The 20793-nt window shown below is 42.8% G+C and overlaps 1 protein-coding gene across 2 annotated transcripts in view; it reads right to left on the bottom strand.

Annotated features, from left to right (window-relative positions):
* Positions 1 to 586: 586 nt before the first annotated feature.
* The window catches only part of SIAH3 (siah E3 ubiquitin protein ligase family member 3), a 71639-nt gene continuing 51432 nt past the window's right edge, over positions 587 to 20793 (bottom strand). The window contains exon 2 of one of the 2 annotated variants that reach the window (XM_081128548.1): positions 587 to 6661. In XM_081128548.1, the coding sequence (XP_080984674.1) occupies positions 5993 to 6661 (669 nt within the window). In that variant the 3' untranslated portion in view covers positions 587 to 5992. The remainder of the gene's footprint in view (positions 6662 to 20793) is intronic. The other variant, XM_081128549.1, reaches the window with a different exon arrangement.

Raw genomic sequence — 20793 nt, forward strand, 5'->3', positions numbered from 1 at the left:
ACAGGCTCTGGGAATAAAAGGTTGGGAAGAAGATGGAGGTTAGAATGAATTGACAGGCAATAGGATTAGAACTCTTGCTCAATCCCTATCTTTCCAGTAAGTAACAGTAGCCTGAAATTAAAGAATTAAACCATGAAGGCTCCCTTGACAACTGATCTGATAGACCCAGAAGTAAATTTCAGGGACACCGTCTTCTGGCAGAGGCAGGGGACAGCTGAGATAAGGGGCACGGGAGGAAGGGGGGCTGGAGCAATAGCCCGTTTCTTTCTTTGTAATCCAGTGAGAGAGGCTTGGTACTTCTCAGGGCAGCACCACATGCTGAAATAGTATTGGGAGCAAATTAGTTGCTCAGGCTTTTATTCACCTCCAGTAGCACTTTCTTTCCTACATTCAATTATAACTTTAAAGTGGAGGCAAAAATGAAAAGGGGAGGAAGATAATGAAACATCAGTCAAATGTGGCAGCCGGCAAATTTCTGATAATTGTACTTTCCCTCGTAGTGTTTCATTTCTATTCCCTCATGTTGCACAGTAGCCTGTGGGGAGAACAAACCCCCAACAATAACATAGAACAACTCCAAAGGGTTCAAGGAAACGATATCAAATGCAATTTAATGATGTTTTACATGGGAGACAGGGTAGAGAGAAAGTACCATTCTCAGTTTGCTTCTTGTCTTTAACAGCATAAGAAAGCCTAGAAATTGTATATACATCAATTTAGGCTGATAAAACGATTCTCGATTACCTTTCTCTTTATTTCGATACCTTAAAAAGAAAGGATAGAAAAGGGAGGGGAGTATTTATAGTACAGCATTCAAGGTAAAATATTTTCATACAATATAGGAAAAGGCAAACTCTAACCCATGTAGGTAACCCATGTGACAGCCTGATTTAGGGTGGGGTGGGAGAGGGGGGAGAAATCAATGCTTATCTACAACTCATCTCTTGGACCTCTTTTCATTATTTTTCTTGACTGGCCATTCTCCAGTTTAACACAACAGAGAACTCAACCAATTTTCAAAGGAAAATTTTGAACAAATAACCTGATGGTTTAACAATCTACTAGGAGACTCTGCTCTTATTCTTGATGTTATTTATAGCTGAACTTTAATATATTTATAGCTGAAATTGGATCCAAGTGGAAACTTCAACAAGCTTCACCTCTTTTATGTCTTACATCGAAACCACTGGCATCAGAATAACTGATTCACTTTTGAGCTTGGAGATTTCACCTGCTTCAAGGAACTCAGCCTACAGTTTCCTGTGACTTTTATCCTAGTGGAACCATGCTCTTAATTTAGAAAAAGTATTGCTCTCAGTAGGCTATGAACTGTGAACAGGGTCCTTGTCTGATTGCAATGAAGTGAAGTAGCCAGAGTAGCAAGGTAAGTGCTGGGCTCTGTTCTACATGTGACTCTTCTCTTGACTCACTCCCATTCTGCCCCCTCAACTTTGTGCTATGTAAGGGTCCTACTTTTGTGGTCACCCATTTTATATGGAGTTTGAAACCACTGCTCTCTGTGCCCTTCTCATGTGTTGGATATTTTCAATCTTTCATTTCAAAGTAAAATATTTCTTTAGATTGGGTTTTGGTCTACATGTAAAGATAAGAAAGATGACCTATAAGAACAAGTAACAGGGGATGCCAGTGTTGTAGAGCTTGGTTTTACTTTTTGGATTGGGGTGGCCAATAGGCTGGTTTGTGGAGCCATGATTTTTCTATGAAAGTCATCAGATAAAATTTGCCACACTAACAGCAATAGAGAAGGGTCAGGAGTAGGGCAGGGAATGTTCTTGAAACAGCTTAGAAGCCTCAGAGTATCTTCTCTAGAACAGTTTGTATTTTATCAACAATTTGCTGTTTCACTGGCTTGGTTATCAACTGTGTCCCTGTCAGTGTGGCCACTATGATCTTCCTAAAGTCTCCATTTAAAGTCCCCACCCCACTGTGTGTATTAGAGACTTCTAGGTACTAGTGTGCTGGCTACTCTTTAATGACTGGCTCTCTGAGAGGAAGAAGTCTAGTCTATAGCACTTGCCAATTTCCTTGAAATCATGGTCAATTTCAAGCTATGTCACTAAACATAGAGTTGGGAGATGTGCTGTAGGGCGTCATTATATAGTATGTTCACCATACAGATATGATAGATGAAAATAACCTCTAGAGCACAGAAAATAAAAAAGTAGTGAAATAGGAAGTGATGAGTTTTGAGTATTATCTTTGTTTTATAACTTATTTAATTCTAAATTTATGTAGTTTACTTTTTAATAATGGCTGTGTTTAACATTTGTTTCTCAAATTTAAAAATTTAACAACTGGTATACAAGCCACCTTTAGCACATCATTCTGTCTTGGTCTGGGAAAAGAGAAAGGGAGAAATAAAAGGACATATTTAGTACTAAAGTACTAAAAGGCGTCTATGCCATTCAGACTTAAGATTGATCCTTTTGAGCTTTGGGTTCATGAATTTATTGAAATGACATAGTTGATATTGGTCAGAAGACTGGACATTGGAGCTAGACATGCTGGGTTTCAGGCCCAGCTCTACCATTTGCCAGCTGTGCGACCTTAAACAAGTGTTTAACCTCTCTTAGCTTAGATTTCTTGTGAGTACAATAATGTACTTGCTTCATAAGGTTGTTATGCGAATTAAATGAGATAATAATATACTCTAAGCAGTTGGCCCACTGGGTCACATAGTAAACCCTCAATAAATGGTAGCCATAAGTATTATCATTATTAACCTGATCTATTTCTAAAATGTCCACAGTAGCTGTAGTGATGGGATCTATCTCAGATGCAAGATCATGCAGAAGACAATCTTCTTTGTGTGGCCTGATCTTCATTTCTGCAACAACCATTTATGTAGGGTCAGCAGCAGGGGCAGAAATGTCCTTCTCCCCACACCTTTTGAAAAAATTGTCCTCACAGATGCCTAAAGTTCAATTACTGGTAACTTACTTCTTGCTGTTAAGTGCTGCTGTCTCCCTAGGCCTACTTTTAAAATTCAAATGCTCCTTAGAGGGTGAGTCATTAAATCAGCACCTGGATGGAAATGAGGCAACCAGGTCCCAGGGCTCTGCACAGGACAGACTCTGGGAAATCTAAGAATGAGGAGCCTGGAGTAAGTGATGGGATACATGAGGGTTCCCACATGCCTCCTCCCTGCTCCCTCTTCCAGGTTCACCAGTTCTTCAAGCTGAGATGTCTCTAAAGGCAAACCTCTTTCCCTGCTTCCCCAAGTATCCCAAGACCAAGACCCAGCTGACCCTCAGGCCCACAGTCCACCGATGAGGTGGGAACATTGCTGAATATTTTGGGTCAGTCTTCCTATTAAAGGAAAGCCAAGTTTGAGGTTCCTTTACCGGGTTCTAGTCATGGTCCCAACCACTTGATGTGTGACTTTGGAAAGGTCATTTCATGTCTTTGAACTTTGAATTTTTAGTATATTGAGGATGCTGATGAAGATTAACCTGAGACTCAAATGAGGGAACGCTTTGCAATGAAGAGCTCAATGCAATGTGCTTTGTTGGTACCAATCTCTGTCCTTATTCATTGTTTTCAGTTGGCTCCTTTTGCTTCCATTCTTAACATGTGAATATGGAGAGAAGGCCTTCTTGGCAGTACCATAGATGGACAAAAATAACACATTTTTACTCTTTATTCTAAAGTTTTCCAGGTACTAAAACTATCAGTTCCTTTCTAGGATCACTTATTCATAATAGTCTTGTGAGCAATAACAATAGTGTGAAGTTACTCCCGGTTTGGCTCAGGTAACTTGGCACAAGAAGGCAGAGGTGATGTTTGAGGGAGTCCCAAAGCTCTGTGGACACTAATTATGTTCTTATTGAGGTTTTTGTTTATTTATCTGGGCACCTGATACTACACAAATGCTATTAAAGTGGTTGAGTACCAGAAACCAGGGGAGGAACTGTGGCTTCCAGAGGGAACAGACTTGCAGGCAAGGAGGCCTTAGTTTCCAGGTGAGAGCCTAGAGATAAAGCAAGGGGCCAGGTGAGACAGTCTCTCCCAATGCTGAGTAACTGGCCCCAGCTTGTTCCTGACCATTCATGTGGCCTGAGGGGTAAAGCTGGTGCCCTGGTGGGATGTTCTGACTGTGTTAAGAGAAAGGAGGTTGCAACCTGACATTTGCCTCTGTCAGTGACACAATACTTATTGGCCCCCTTAAGGCTGTAACAGAAGAAAACCTCAGCCCCAGGGTCCCAGTAATCACTGTGTGACTAGAGGAGGCTTAGTTACTAAATCTTCTATTGATTGGCACCACCCTTTGGTGCTTAGGGTGTGGGTTGGTGGCACAGGTGGCTAGAGGATTACCTGGTCACTAAGGGAAGGGTGTTGTGTTTTAGGGTTGATTATTTTTGGTGGGTTAAAGACTGCTAATGGCCAGCCAGGGCAAACTGCCTGAAACTAAGTACTCAGTTGGAGGCCTGCCAGGATCCAGCCAAGGTGGCTGGGTTGAGGGATTGGAGCAGAGATAAATATTTGGTTGGCGAAAAGCCCACTCAGTTCTAATGAGCACTGTGTGGGGCCTGGGTGCCATGCTTCTTCAGCAACTGAAGAGTGGCCAAGGGGAGAACAAAAATGACAAAGAGGAGGGAGAAGAGGGCCTATGAGGAAGCTTACAGATATTCAACCTTGAACAGAAGAGACAACGTTGACTAAACATGCTATTTTCTTCAAATATATGAGAGATTTCCACAGATGTTGACAAATTGTTCTGACAACTAAATAAGAGAAAGCCATGTATGTAGAGGCAACATGATTTTCATTCACACTGCAACAGGGTGCCAAGTGCATACTTGACCAGCGATAACATATGTGTACTGAATGGGGCCCTTGGAGCACTTTAGAAAGTAAAGAAAGGACAGAGGACCCTCCCCGGTGGATGAGGCACTGCTTCAGTCCTCCAGGTCAGAGGACCTGGGCACAGACTCCAAGTTCCTTATGTGTGATGGTGAGTCCTGGTTCTGGTTTATAAGGTACCAAGAGCACAGTGGGTTCTTTGCATGATACAAAAGTGCTCCATACTAGATTGATGGATTTATAATTTGATAATAAAACTCTCTGAGGAGAAAACACCCTCCCAGAGGTGGGAGATTAATTTTATCCTTTGTTTTTTCAGCTGCTTCTCTTTCCCCACATCTTTCCCATCATTTTGTATTACTTGCTCAAAGGAAGGCAAAAGAGATTCTCAAGAAAGCACCAAAAATGTGAGGACTTTGATTCCAGAGCAGGAAAAGATGGCACAGGCTGCGAGCAAGCCCACGGCAACCTGCCCAAAGAGGGTTCAATGTCTGCCCCCTTCCCTGAACCCTGGGATCAACCAGAGGCTCATTGTGTGGTGGCGCCTTCAGCCTGGTGCCCTGGCCTTCCAAAGAGACACCATCTCCTTACATCCAGCAGCAGAGCTCTGACCCTAAGGTTCCTGGGAAGGTGCCAGAGTTGGTTCTTGGTCTGAAACGTATCTCTGAGCTGGCCAGGGCCCCTTCCCAACATGCTGTTCTCACACACTTCAGAGTTAGCTTGCCCTGAAATAGACTGAAAAGAGAAGGAAGAAACAGTTTGGATACCAAGTCTATTTTCAACCCCAACAGTCTGCTTTGTGGTCGCGGTGGCTTTTGCTCATTTTGAAAGCCAGGGAGAAGGGAATTGAGGGTTGTGGCTAATAACCATTCTGATTGAGTCTAATTTAAAATGTTCTATAAAACTATTCCAACTAATCAGGACAAACATCACACAAAGATCTTGAATCACAGGATGTTTACATAATATAATGTCCAAGGCAGACAAATACTAGATACCACCGAGTACCTGAGACAAAAAAGAAAAGAAAGAAGGGAAGAAGAAAGAAAAGGAGGGAGGGAAGGAGAACAAAAAGGAGTGCGGAGTCCTGGAATTTGGAGATCCAAAGGGCACAGGCAGTTTCTTGGTGGAGGGGCTGCTGTGTGTGAGCCTCTGGTGGCCTCTTGCTTCACATCTGGGCTTCTGAGGAGCAGACCTCCGTTGCAGTGATAGCAATTCCAATGGCAAGGCTGCCATTGTCAGAGAAGAGCTGGGCCAGCGAGGTGTTGAGGATAAGACAGTCTCCGTCAGTGATCACCGAGTCCACACACTCAAGGACAGACCTGGGGGTGGCCTCCCATTTGAGACGCCGATGGTTTCTGTTGAGCTCCAGGCGGTAGGTGAAGCAGTCGGCCTGGGTGGGGGTCCCAATCAACATCATAGTGGCAAAGAACTGGGGATGCCCTTCGTGCCTCTCCTGTTTCCTAAGCACCAGCAGAAAGTGGTGGCCGAGGCAAGAGTGCATGATGATCCAGTCAGCAGGGGCAGGCAGGTGCATGTCCGTGGCCAGGAAGACTATCTCAGCTCCCTGAAGGATATCCACCCTGTGCATCTGCCGCAGGTGGGGCACCACCACCTCCAGGTGGCCTTCCCACTGGCAGGAGAACAAGGGGCACATGCAGGGTGTCACCTGAGTGGCATGCAGCTCTGCCTCTTGGTGGTGAAGGTGGTGAGGGTGGGCATGGTGGCGGAGGTGGTGGTGGGAACGGTGGTGGCGGTGGTGGTGGCTGAGGTGATGATGGGGACGGCTGCTTTGCTCTGGCGCACTCTGAGTGACGGTGCGACAGTTGGACACATACTGTAGGACAAAGAGAAGAATGTTAGTGGGGGTGAGGTCAATCTCCCAGCCTGGCTGAGACTCCCTTGGTGTTTAAAGTGTTAAAAGCAGTGTCTTCAGTGAAGGTAGAGAAAACTTTATTTCTTAAAAAATGAGAATTGCTGGACTGTTTCCAAAGTGGCAGCACCATTTTACACTCCCATCAGCATGTATGAAGGTTCCAATTTCTCTGAATTCTTGCCAACACTTGTTATTACCTGTTTTGACAAATATTTTTGAGACAAAATTGTTTTGAATGTTTTGCCAAATTTAGATGCTGAAACATTGTAAATCCTTTCTGTCATTTCATTTCAGAACCTAAATTTACCCAATTAAAAATTAGAAGGTCTTTCAAAAAATTCTATAAGAAGAGATTTTCCAAATCTAATGGAACATTTTTTCGAAGTCTAAAAAGAAAAATGAGAGACACAGTGAATGCTTTGGGTGGTTCAGATTCTGCAAACTCAGTCCAAGAAAATGCAATATTTATGCCTTTCTGATTCTTTAATAAGATACTCAAACAAATAGGAAATTTCTCCCTGAACACGCAGTATGATGGCCATTAGTTGTATAGAACTAAAAAAAAATTTTTTTTTCTTTTTTGATACAGTCCATATTTAAATGCAGGCACTGGAGGTCAATGGATTATTCCTCCCTATTTTATCATTGCTGTTATTTTTAAAACACAATTTTAGTAAGTGCCCATTTGTCTTTTCAGTGCTGTCAGGGCTTGTGCTGTTTTGAGTGACCTTTTCATGGATTCTAAGGCAACTGGTGGGACACAGAACTGGTTATATGCAATAGAGCCAAGGTTCCCAGAGAGGAAACTTCACCTGGGACTCCTGGGACTTTGTCCCACCAGGCACATTTCTGCTCTGAGCCAGGCTCACTGCTCTGGAGCAGCTTCCCAGAGCCTCATCACCAGGCAGTCTCCACCCTGAGACTCTCCTAAGGTTTTGTTCCTCATAGCAGTGTCCCCACAAATGCCCTTAAAAACACCAGGAGCTGTGATGGTACCTTCTGATCAGGTATCAGTAAACATTTATTGAGCACTTGCTATGGCCAGACCCTGAGGGTGCTAGGAGTACAGCCACGAGCAAAATAAATACCATGTTTCTTGGCGTGGGTATACAGACATGAGTATGTGTATAATAATTGTGGTTTTCACAAGGGTCCTCCTTATGACACAAGGACTGTGATTCATATTTTTCAGATGAAGAAACAGGCTTCCTGTAGTAATGTGCCTGAGGTTACAAAGCTGATAATTGAAAGACTGGGACTCATTTTCACACCTCCTAACTCTGAGCACAGCAGCATCCACCCCCTTCCCAGTTATTATTCCCTCCTCCAGCTCCCTCCTCCATACCTTGAGTTCTTTTTTTAATTTTATTATTATTATTAATTAGCCTGCAGGATCTAGGCTGTTCAGTGGAGGCAGCAGCTCTGCAGTGCCCCAGGCAGGAGGCCATCACATGGCAGCCTTGCTCTGGGCTGCCCTCAGGGAGGGAGTGTCCCTTCCACCCTACCTCCCCAAGTCCTTTCTAGACTTCAGGTGCTTTTGGGCACTTGCCTCCTAACCTGACTTTGCTGTATAGAGGAGAGGGCAAAGGTCTCTTTCACACTCACCACCACTGCTGCCAGAGTTTCTGTCTCCCTGGGCTCAGAGTGTGGCTAATAGCTGAGGTCTGGCTAACTTCCCTTTCATTAGGGCATGCAGTGGACACACACACACACACACACACACACACACACACACACACACACACACACGGCGGATGGGATGTCACCCTGGTGGTGGAGGTGACCTGCAGGCAAGTGGGGGCCAGACTAGCTCTGTTCTCAAGTTGTTGGCCCAGCTGCCAGTTTCTGCGTCTCCCTCTGCGAATGCCACAGACCCAGAGAGTGAGCTACAGTAGCTCCTGCCTGTCTCTGGATGGCAGCTACTGAGCATTCTGCTGTCGCCCAACCTGAACACCCACCAGCCCATGAAGGAACAGGCTGTGTCCCAGAATCCTGCTAACACTTACCCATTAGTGTTAAATATAGGGAAGGAAACCAGTATGCAGCATTTACTAAATATTAGGTACTGTGGAAAGTAGGTATTATTTGCATAATTATTACATTTAATTTTTCATAGAAAAGATCAATTTCCTTTTTTAGAAAAAATAAAATTAAATCTGGCTTAGTTCTGCCAGACAGAGAAAGACAAATACCATATGATATCACTTACATGTGGAATCTAAAGAACAAAATAAATGAGCACACAAAATTGAAACAGATTTATAGATACAGAGAACAAACTTATGGATGCCAGAGAGAAGTGTTGGGGGGTGGGGTAAAATAAGTGATGGAATTAAGAAGACCTAAATGGTTACAAAACAGGCAGGGGGGTGTAAGGTAAAGAATAGGGAATATAGCCCTGGCCGATGTGGCTTGGTTGAGCGTTGTTGCATGCATTGAAAGGTTGCTGGTTCAATTCCCAGTCAGGGCACATGCCCAGGTTGTGGGTTTGATACCCGGTCAGGGTGTGTACAGGAGGCAACCAATCAATGTTTCTCTCTCTTACTCCCTCTCCTTTCCTCTCCATCTAACATCAACTAAAAAACCCTACAAAAAATAAAGAAAGAATAGGGAATATAGTTAACAATATTGTTGAATTATTTATGGAGCCAAGTGGACATTCGAATTATCGGAGGGAACACTTTGTAACTTATATTAGTGATTTTCAACCTTTTTCATCTCATGGCACACATTAACTAATTACTAATATTCTGCAGCACACCAAAACATATATTTTTTGCCAATCTGACAAAAAAATAGGTATAATTTTGATTCATTCGCACTGGACGACTATTGTTGTGTTGGCTGTGGTCATTTCCTACTATAAAAAAATAATAATAATAAAAATAAATAAAAATCTGGCTTAGTTCCTACCTACCTGCTGGTGGCATGTATCATTTAGTCAATGAGTGAGGGTTGGGGTTGGGGAGTTCTTCCTATTCGTTGGGATTGTACAAGTCCAGGGCTCACACACTCCATTGGCCAGGTATGAAGGACCATCCCAGGTCCTTCCTCCAGTCTCAGGTCTTGCAGAAGGTCAGCCTCTTCTGCTGAGCTCAACCAGATCTCATCTTGGCTTCTCACGGAAAGCCCCAAACATAGTCTCCTCTCCCAGCCTCTGAGAAGTCCCTCTCTCTCAGTCTTTACAACAATCATGAAAGAAACATATTGTGTTTGTCTTATTGATGAAGAAACTGATATACAGAGAGGCTGAGTCACATGACCAAAGTCACACAGTTTACAAGTGGTGCAGCTGGGAATGGAGCCCAGATCAGTTAAAGGTGGTATAAATCATAGACTAGGAAGATCACAGTCTGGATGTCAGCAGACTCTGGTTTGTTTCAGTTTACTTGTCCAGCAGTGTTGATTAAGTCAGTTTCAGCCATCAGCAAAACATTTATCTCAGAGGGTTATTAGGGAATCAAATGAAATAATGCCTGTCAAACAGCTTTAAAACCACATCAAGTATCACATCAAGATGGCATTTGTGCCCGGTCGGGCCTGGCTCAACAGTTGAGCGTCGACCTAGTATCCAGGCTATTGGGGTTCGATTCCCAGTCAGGGCACATGCCCGGGTTGTGGGCTCGATCAATGACTCTCTCATCATTGATGTTTCTATCTCTCTCTCTCCCTCTCCTTTCCTCTCTCTGAAATCAATAAAGATATATTTTAAAAAAAAAGAATTAAAAAAAAGATGGCATTTGCATTCAGATGTGCTTTTGGGTAAAGACTTGGCAGCCTTCTGCCTCAGTCCATGCCTGCTTGTGTCTCTCTTGGTCTACTGAGTTTTGCACCTGGGGGGTACTCTGGGCTGAGAACAGGCCAACATGAGGGTCTGGAGACCTCAACAGTGAACTTGACCTGGGGCCTCCTGTCCCAAAGCTGACCCATGACAACAAACATTCTGAAATTCCCATCTCAGAAACGATCTCTGGGCAAGTTATTGTCAACATGTCCTTTTCCAGATACTTTTCCATCTTTTCCATCCTATTCTGTGTAGCTAACATCAGAGATGTGAAATCAAAAAGGTGGGAAAGAAATACCTTGATCTCTCTTCTCTGCCCCCAAACTCTTGCCAGGGTTTGCCATTAACCGAACCCAATCAGAGCCCAGAGATGCACTCAGCAAGGGTAGGCTCCCTTTGGAAGTGGTGCTGGGTGAGGTGCACGGGTGGAGAGGGAATGCCCACCTGTATGCAAATGTCTCCATTCTTTCCTCTGTGATGTTATCTGACCGGGCTAGCCCTCCTAGGCTAAGATTTGATGAGGCTGATGGAGGGGGTGGGAAGGGTAAAATTCCCACTTACAATTCACTAAGCCATTCAACAAAGGAATATACACTACCAACAATATGCAACAGGCTGAGAATGCCGAAAGATTCTTGTTCGTGCTTCAGTAGTTCACTATAATTATGTATAATATAATAAAATGCAAAAATGCAGGATGCAGTGGGGGATCTGACACTACAAATGGGGGAGGTAGCTGTTCTAGTTAGTACAAAGTGATATTTACACTGGGCAAAGTGTGCAGGATGGATGCTCTAACAGAATAGGCAAAAGGTTTGCTGACAAGGTGAATAGCAGGTTAGAAGGAGCCAGGTATAAAAGAATAAGGGATAGTTAAGAAACGACAAGTTGCAAGTGGCTAGTAGATGGAGGCCATGGTGCTGGAGAACAGTCAGACTGTATTGCCCAAGACTTGTAAGCTGAGGTGAGGCACCAAGGTGGCATCCAGGCCCAGTAGAAGTCAATAGAGGGGCCCAAGAGATACAACTTCATGCTTTAGGGAGCTCCTGCAGGCAGTACCAGCAGAAACTGTTCTAAGCTGGAGCTCAGGAAGGGGCCAGTCGCCAAGTCCCCACACTAGCCCAGCTATTGGATCCTAGCAATAGTCATTGCGCCTAGACTCTCCTATTGCTTCCTTGTGGCCTCAACTTCCACTAGCCTTTTCCTTTGTTAATTGCTGCAGGGTTTAACAAAGCAGCCGGGGTTGTAATCTAAAGTGACAGAAATGAATGACTGCAAATAGAATGAGACATTACGAACGCATGGAGGACCATGTGCTTGTGGTGCCCCAGGAAGGCATGAAGAATAAAAACAGCATTATTCTTCATTTCTTCCTGCTCCATTTTCTGATGCTAAATATGTTTCATTTAAAGGATCTTTGGATGAGAGAGGTCACAGGGCTGCTGGCAGGGAGAAGGAATTCTTTTAATTGGCAAAATGCTAATCGTTTTGGAAAATGAATTCTAATCTTTCCATCTAATACAGTGGATGTGTGAGTAATTACTTTCCTTCACTAAACTGTTAGTGCAACATTAGTGATTATGCTAATTAAAACTAATGAACTCTTACAGACTGATAAACCCCAGTCAGTCCACAGATGCTTTCCTTCCATTGGCTGTATTTAACTTCCCACTTGGAAGAAAGGTCTTGAATTAACCTTTAGAATATTGTGCAAAATTGGGTTTAAAAATGTTGGGCTTTATGGACTGCATATAATTCTTTTCCCAAGCATTAGTGAGACCATTTCCACTGAGGCTGTAATTGAATTTAAAAACACTTTCTTAATTTGATCAGCCACACTCCCGTGGTTGGTAATGGCTATCCCTCCAAATCCTGGCGTCCAAAGGAGAAACCTGCCCTGGAAAATCATGTGACCTTTTCTCCAGCGTCTGTTCCCTGTACTTAGAGGAAGACTTTGCCCTTCAACTTGTTTCTGGGAACATGGCCATGCTAATACATTTCAGCTGAAGGAGGACTTTGTGCCCAGTTTCAAAGGAAAGGTATTTGCTCTGAGTTTGCTTGGGCCCTTATTTGTGAGAGTTAATTAACTGGGGTTTCCAGTGCTGGGTGAAAGGCAGTGATGCTATGGATACATTCACACACAGAGAGACAGAGCAGATGTGTGCAGTGATATTTCAGGGCAGAGTAAGTGGGATAAAGTCAGGCCTGAACCAAGTTGGGAATCAGGTTGACTAAGAAGAGAGAATAATTGTAACAGCTCCCAGGTCCCACTCAGCAATGTTAGAAAAATCCTCAATGTTTCTGGGAAGAACAGTTAAGGCTGAAGGCTGAGTGTTGCCCACTCCACTTTTCTGGAGTGGGCAACAGTGGAGAGGCTCCCCACCTCTCTTTCTCAAAATGTAGCATGACTGTACATGTGCCCACAAAACCCAGGAGGACTCTGAAAAGCTTCCAAACAGTTAAGAAATAAGTTACATTGAGATAGGAAACAACAATGGTGTTTTTATCACCTGGGATAGGACATCCTCCTTAGAAAGTGTATATTATGCTCGTTTCCCCCAGACTTAGTTATACTTGGTTCACAGATGGATGAGGTCTTCATGTAGACAGTGTGATGATGTCTATAATTTTCTTTAAACTGCTTTAGTGGAGAGAATGTGATAGAAATGTGTACACTTTTAACCTACACTCTAGGGGCTGTCAATTCCCTAATCAGGAATTTACACTTTGAGGTGATCACCTAACATTTTATTGAAAAGGCCACACTCCAGAGATAACAACGACAATTGCCTCAATTAGCATCCATATTTCTGATCCACACCAGATGCTGCTAATTAACATTTCCACTGAGGGTTTCATTGGTGTAAGTTTATTTTTTTTATTTTTTAAAGAAAGGCAGACTGCCACATGCAATGCCTCTTTTGGATATGTCTGGAATCTTGGAAGCTTCACTGTCCTACCTTCTACAAATGGACCTTTAGAGCTTGTTTGGAGGTTCTAGTAGGGGAGTGCAGCTACTGATACCCTTGACTGAAGAAGAACGGTCCTCTCTTCTCGTGGGAAGGTCATCTTCTTCCACCAAGCACACAGCTTGGTGAGGGACACACATGGGGCAGTTAGGGAAGGAAATGGACACCCACTTCATCAGCCAGATCAGTGGAATCAACCCTGACAATCAGTAGGTGACAGATATAGCAGCTAGATTGCCCTCACATCCAGTAGACTTTTTTTTTTTTTTGCCTAGAGTGTAGTTAGTAGTTTGTTAATCAGCATAATAGGTGCTAGAAATTTCTCTGTGATGAAATTCATAGTTTTCCAAGCTATGAAGATTGCTTAAACTATTTCAGAGAGATTCTTTCCTCTAGGGATGGGCCCAGAAGCTTATTCCCTAAGTATTGATGTATCTGTCCATTAAGTCAAGGACTTATGTTGGTCTCATGTCATCTCTAAGGGTATCAAAATCTTGCCTCTGATGTATCACTGCATACACAGTTCTTTACTGCTGATCAAAATTATGTGAACTGAACAAGGAGATATTGGTTGGCAAATACACAGGAGCCTTGAGTTTTGGGTCAAATATGTATTAACTAATTAGAAAAGAGGGAAATGAGTATTAGTGGTAAAAGAGAAAAATAAAAATTTGGGGGGACAAAACTTTTTTAAAAACAAGGTCCATGGGTAAAAAACTGTAAAAAGGGGTCCATACAGATGTCTACACAGACACCAGCCCTCCTGATCAAGCTGGTCACCTTATAAATATAGTCCCTGGCTATGTGAGGGGCTGGGAAGGAATATGTGGGTGACATTGTGAAAACAAAAACTATGACTCAGTCCTTGAGCTCCCAAGGTCCTTCTTTAGTTCCTGGATCCTGGTCCTTGGCTGCCCAATGTTGGCTGACTTACACATGAATAGTTTCCTGCCTGTTGAGCACCTTCAGGATAGGGACTCATTGTTCACATAATCCCACTGCTAGTACAGTGCTCAACATACAACCAATGCATGACACATATTTGCAACACTCTTCGACACACTAGTGACAGCTTCATCTTTGAGGATCATGCTAGTTCATTTCAGGTGGGTCAACCATAGTCCTAACTGGTGTTGTCTGTTTGAGCCCATCAGCCCCTGTAAGACAGGGATGCTGCCTGCCTCCCTCCCTGCCCTATGAGTCAAGCAGCAGTGAAGATCTGTCCATACAATTCACTACTTATTTCAACTCATATTGAAAATGACTAGTAAACACGAATTCATGGCTTTCTCTTTTCAACTAGGATGAAAATCATGGAGGGCAGGGGCTGTATTCAGTTTTCCTAGTGCCTAGTTTAGTGATGGGCAAATTCAGCACTTTGCAGTCTCTGAGGTCTAGTAGACTCTTGCTAAATATTTGTTGCCTGAGTGAATGAATGAATGAATGAATGATTTATAGATGGAACCTTGTTCTGGACCATATCCATGGAAAGGCTGTGTTTAGTTGGAGGCTCTTTCTTTCTTGGCTTCTATAGGAGTGTGTGTGTGTGTTTGTGTGCGTGCCCATGTCAGTCCAAGGCTGTGGGCTCATCAGGAAGGTTTCCTGGCAGCTCCTTACCCAGAGCCCAACAGTGATAAAACATAGAATATTCATTGGGCTCTGACTAAGAAAAGTTGCAGATGCGTGCTCAGTTGCCATCATAGGAAGTCAAGTAAAAGGTTTGAAGAAGAAACTTTTCATGTCAGAGAGGTACTTTCTTTGCTTTTACTTGTTACAGAGATTACGCTAAGCCTCAGGTATTCCCTTTATCAATAGCAGATGGCTTCTTACAAGTTGTTTGGGATGCTCAATCTGTTGGATCAGCCCAGAAAATTTGTCTACCTCCTAGATTGATCTAGACTCACTTTCCCTTCCCACATGTAGCAGGACCATTGACCCAACAAAAGGCTTGATGCACCCATACTTCTTTATTCATTTCCTGTTAACAATCACCAGGAAGTAACATCAACCAGCCTTCCTCCAGCTATACCCCTTCCCATGAGATGAGGTGCTAATGGGTTGTGCCCACCCAGATAAGGCCCCTGAACTGGCCCTTCTAGACACCATATTCCAGATATCCCAGGTCTTGGAATTTCCTACACAATGTCTCTGAGTCAGTTTCCCATAGCCCATGCTGTTCCTGGGATCCAATATCCAGAAGGTGAACCATTAGACATGAGGTACGGTCAATGGGTAACTATTTTGAGGGGCTGTGAGCAGAGCTTGGATGTGTGGCCTACAATGTCCAGTTGCCTTTGCATGAGGTTCATCATAGTGTAGGATTTTGCCTCATTTGGAAGAAAGTGAAACATGTCATTGGATGGGGGCTGTCACCATCCAGATCATTATGAAGGGATCATTTTTAAGGTAAGAAGGTAGAACATATTTTAAGAGTCTCTTACCTTGATTTTTACTTGTAAGTATTTAGACATACAGTATATGGACTTCCACTTGCACTTTTGCCTTGAGCCCTGCAAATATGAGGGGGAGGTCTGCAGTGGAACCACACAGTCAGAGGGATGCTGCACCATTTTCATTTACTCTTTGGCTCTGCCTTTCATTTCATCCACGAGGTTTTGAGCATGCTAATAAGTTTTATGAATCTTGTAGATGAAAGATTTTTTTCTTAAAAGCAACTTTCTGTGTAGTCAAATTTTTATATCTGCAATTGTTAAGTGAAACCAAGTGACTATGTGAGCAGTTTGAAGCTTAAAATTTAATTAACTGAAGATGCATTAACTATGATCATCTTTGCAGGATGACTTCAGGACTGCAGGTTTGGGGTGGCAGTACTTGAAGGAGGTGTTCCTAGAGTGCTGGGAGCACAACATCAGCCAATCTGGACAACCTCAGGTTGTGGTTAACAGTATTGCTCAATAACAAGGATCACTATGGTAGGAGTCAGTGCTGTAACCTTAGAGAGGCAGTGGTTTGCTAAAAATAGTTACATATGCAAATACAAATTTCAGAAGCAGATGTGTTAGCAAGCTATGCATGGGCAGAGGTGTGTCCTGGATAGTCTGAGACATTCTGATGGCCAGGTTACCCAAGGCCTCAGGCCATCTTTGTTTGTCTGGTTCTTTAAGGACATCATCACCAGGAACTCCACAAATTCTGCTCTCTCTATCAGAACTCTCTACCCTTTCTATTCCCTACCCCAAGAGCACACTGTGGCCTGGCTAAATCGTACTCCTCCTGGGGTGTTTCTTACTCTGACTAGGTCAGGTATGTCTGTTATATATTTCCTTTATAATATGCAAACACACTAATTCAATGTCCATTTTTCCTGCTGGACCACGATGTGAGCTCCAGGTGGATGAGCATTACATCTGTTTCTTCCCCACTGTATCATCAGTATCAGCAGTGTTTGGAACATGGTAGGTACCCAAGAAATATTATGGATGGGCTGAATAAATGAGTTTCTTATTGACTTGTCACCCCAACACAATCTAACCACGTCTCAGCATCTGACTGTGACCACCAAGAGCAAGTCATTCTCATCACTTTTCTTGACTACTATGATTAGCCTCCTGGATTATCCAGATAGGCCCTAAACCCAATGACAAGTGTTCTAAAAGAGACAGAAGAGGAGGAGACACAGACACTGAGGAAAAGGCCATGCGAAGACAGTGGTAGACAATGGAGTGATGTGCCCATAAGCCAAGGAATGCTGGGAGCCACCAGAACAAGAAGCAACAAGGAAGAATCCTCCCCTACAACCTTCAAAGGGGATATGCACATACCAACACCTTGGTTTTGGAACTTTGGCCTCTAAAACTATGTGAGAATAAATTTCTGTTATTTTGAGGCACCAAGTTTGTGGTAATTTGTATGGCAGCCTTAAGAAACTAATACAGTACATGAGTCTTCCTCTGTCCAGTCTTGCCTTTTCTCACTAAATATTTTAATGGTTTTCCACACATTCAGAATGAAACCCAAATGCCCTATGATGACCATTAAGAACCAACATACTCTGGCCCCCCGGCTAATTCTCTGACCTTGTTTTGTTTTGTTTTTTTACCCACACTCCCTCACTCCCTCGCTCACTCTGTTCTAAGCACACTGACCACTTGCTATTCTTTGAGCATGCTGTCTACACCTGCCATAAGGCCTTTGCACTGTCAGTTTCCTCTGCTTAGAACACTACCAGGTGCCCACATGACTCATTCTCACACTTTATTCCCATCTCTGTTCTGTAATTACCTTCAGTCTGAGACTGTCCTTCACTTACTTATTAAAAAAAAAAAAAAGCCTCTCCCCATACCCTGCTTTATTTCACTTCATAGCATCTATCAGTACTAAAGTAGTCTCTCTTTATCTACCAGGGATATGTTCTAAGACCCCCACTGGATACCTGAAACCTCCGATAGTAATGAGCCCTATATATACTATGCTTTTCCTATACCAGTGGAACCTCAGTTCTTGAATTTAATTCCTTCCAGAAGCCTGTTTGAGAAGTGATTTATCATTTTTTCCCCATTAGAAATAATGTAAATTGAATTAATCCATTCCATACCCCCAAATGGTTCCCTGTTTTAACCTTTATCAATTGCCTGAGATCACTGTTTCATGAGCACTTTCACACCCTTAGCAGCATCAACACTCTTGATGGCCTCTTTATGTTTTAAAATTGTGCTAATTGTGGTATTTTTCTATCTCTCTCAAAATATCTGGAATTCCCCATTTAATATTTCCAGACTATGGTTGACAATGGGTAACTAAAACCACAGAAAGTGAAATCAGGGATAAGGGGGGAGGCTACTGAATATAATCATATATGTGTGTGTGTATGTGTGTGTGTATATATGTATTAGGTCATCTATTATTCTATGTACTATCTTCCTTACTACAATATAAGTTTCTTGGGAATAGGAACTTGGTTATGTTCACTGCTATCTCTAGAACAGTATCTAGTACCAAAAAAAAAAAAAAATTTTTTTTTAATATGGAATGAACGGATAAATTCCTCTGGGTCTTAAACTTTTTCGGCTTAGAGGACCTGAGTGAAATATACATGCCACCAGAATGCTGGTTTGACTATTCCCATTCCTCCTCCCCACACTTCCCCATTAGAGTTTTGGGCAACTCTGACCTGGTGGATTTCTCACAGCCTCTAATTGCTGATACCATGGAAATGCTGGTGTTAGTAGGGAACTAGGTAGGCAATGGAGAACAATATTTATTCATGTGTGTCCTTGATCCAGGGTGTGTCTGGTTTCCTACCTGAGGACTTGCCTCTGACCTAGATGAGTGAAGCTGGGAATGGCCTCACTGTCAGGAAACACTGTCTACACAGAGATATGGTTGTGGCCTAGAGTCCTTCCAAGGACCCATGTGATCCCCATGCCCAAGTCAAGAGCAGAAGACCAGATCATTTCACACAAAAGACCACCATCCAACAGCAGGCTTAATTCCCAGTGATTTTCTTTAGCAAATTAGACCTTCCTATAACCCTGTCCTTAAAAATAGGAAATGTGCCCTTTGACCAAGAGGAGATGGAAAAACAGTCCAGCAAAGTAGGAAGAAAACATATTTTTAAGTCAGACAAACTAGGATATAAATCCTGGTTTTGCTACTAAAAGCTGTGAGACTATGGACTAATAACCTCTCTATGCTTCAGTTTTTTCATCTAGAAAATGGGAATTGATCCAGAGACATAGAAGCATGGAACAATCTGATGAATCTCAGAGGGAAGGGGCAGGGGGTGGGAAGAGATTAACCAAAGACTTTATATGCATATATGCATAACCCATGGACACAGACAATAGTGTGGTGAAAGCCTGGGGTGGGGGATGGGAGCAGGGTAGAAGGGGTCAATGGGGAAAAAAGGGGATGTCTGTAATATTTTCAACAATAAAGATAAATTAAGAAATAGAAAAATAAAATGGGAATTGTCTCATAGGGTTGAAGAGAGGATTGAATGAGATACAAAGTGCATTGTGTAATAATACCTAGCCCATAGTATGATATCATCATCACTATTATATTATTTTGTTATTTAATAGCTAGCTGATCAAGATGTCAGCTAAGGAAATTCACACTACATAATTTCTAGGCTCATATAGGAATTGGACAAAATCACAGAAATACCAAAGCCCTTTCAAGTCTCCTTTAAAGCTCCCTGACAACTCTCACTCAAGACCAATGTTTCACTAGTAAAAAGCTTTTTACTGAGTATTTCCATTTTATCACCAGCTAATAGATGCTGACTGCAATGTACAGTGTAATTTAATATATGTAAAGAGTGTAGCTTAGTGCTTGGAACATAGGTGGTGCTCAAGAAGTGATTGCTATCACTAACATCATTATCATCATTGTCATTTATTAGCATTTTGGCCAGTGCTGTGCTGCTAGAAAGTTTAGGCAATCCTATGAGCAGGTCTGGCCACTGCCCTCCCAGCACCCCCACTAGTGCACTCCTTTCTCCTCCAGTGAGCATCTGTCTTTCAGGTCTCTCACCCATGGTGGCAGGGCTTCGCAGCACTTTCCCTTAAGGCCAACTTTCCTTGTTTAGAAGCCACTTCATACTTCCTGTATCTTTAAAATGTGTTTCCTGAGAGAAGTTTGTCCTGTGCTTCTTTCTACTTCCTCAGAGCCTCACACACTGCTCATTGCTCCGTTGGCATATGGCTATTAATATGTAGTTGACCAATGAAAATTTGGTAATGGTAGTAATATTCATGTTGATCTGAACCATCACTATAAATAACATCTAAGCAGTCCTGTATGTGGAGGAGTCCCTGAAAAAACAAAGGCATGGCCATACCAGAATGGCAAAAATGAAACAGATCAACAATACCAAGTATTGGCAAGGATGTGAAGCAATCGACACCTCATACATTGCTAATGGGAATATAAATTGGTACAACCATTTTGTGACACTTTTCTGGCAGTATTGACTAAAACTAAATATATGCCAGCCTCCTTGGTTCAGCAATTCCACTTCTGCGCATACACCTGTTGGGAAACAAGTCTCCATTGGGCTTTTGTATTTCTGTCCATCTTGCAAGCAAGGCATTGAATGTCTTTGTTCCATACTATCTTTTCCAGGATGTTTGTATAGAGAACAGCCTTGAAATAAAGAGACAATGTCTCCCTCTGGAGCAAAAGGTAGATTTTCTTACAGCCTTGGGACACAGAGATCTTATTTCTCTTCAGAGCTAAGGGCAGACATCTTACTGTCCACTATAAAAGATTTGGACTCCCTAAACTTTTATAATGCAACCTACTGTGTGTGCAGGCATCATCTAGCCCTCTCTGTATTACCCAGTGTGAATTGGGTCCCAAGGAACAAGTGCAAA

The sequence above is a fragment of the Miniopterus schreibersii genome (genome assembly GCF_964146895.1).
Source record: "Miniopterus schreibersii genome assembly, chromosome: 2".
Taxonomy (NCBI): domain Eukaryota; kingdom Metazoa; phylum Chordata; class Mammalia; order Chiroptera; family Miniopteridae; genus Miniopterus; species Miniopterus schreibersii.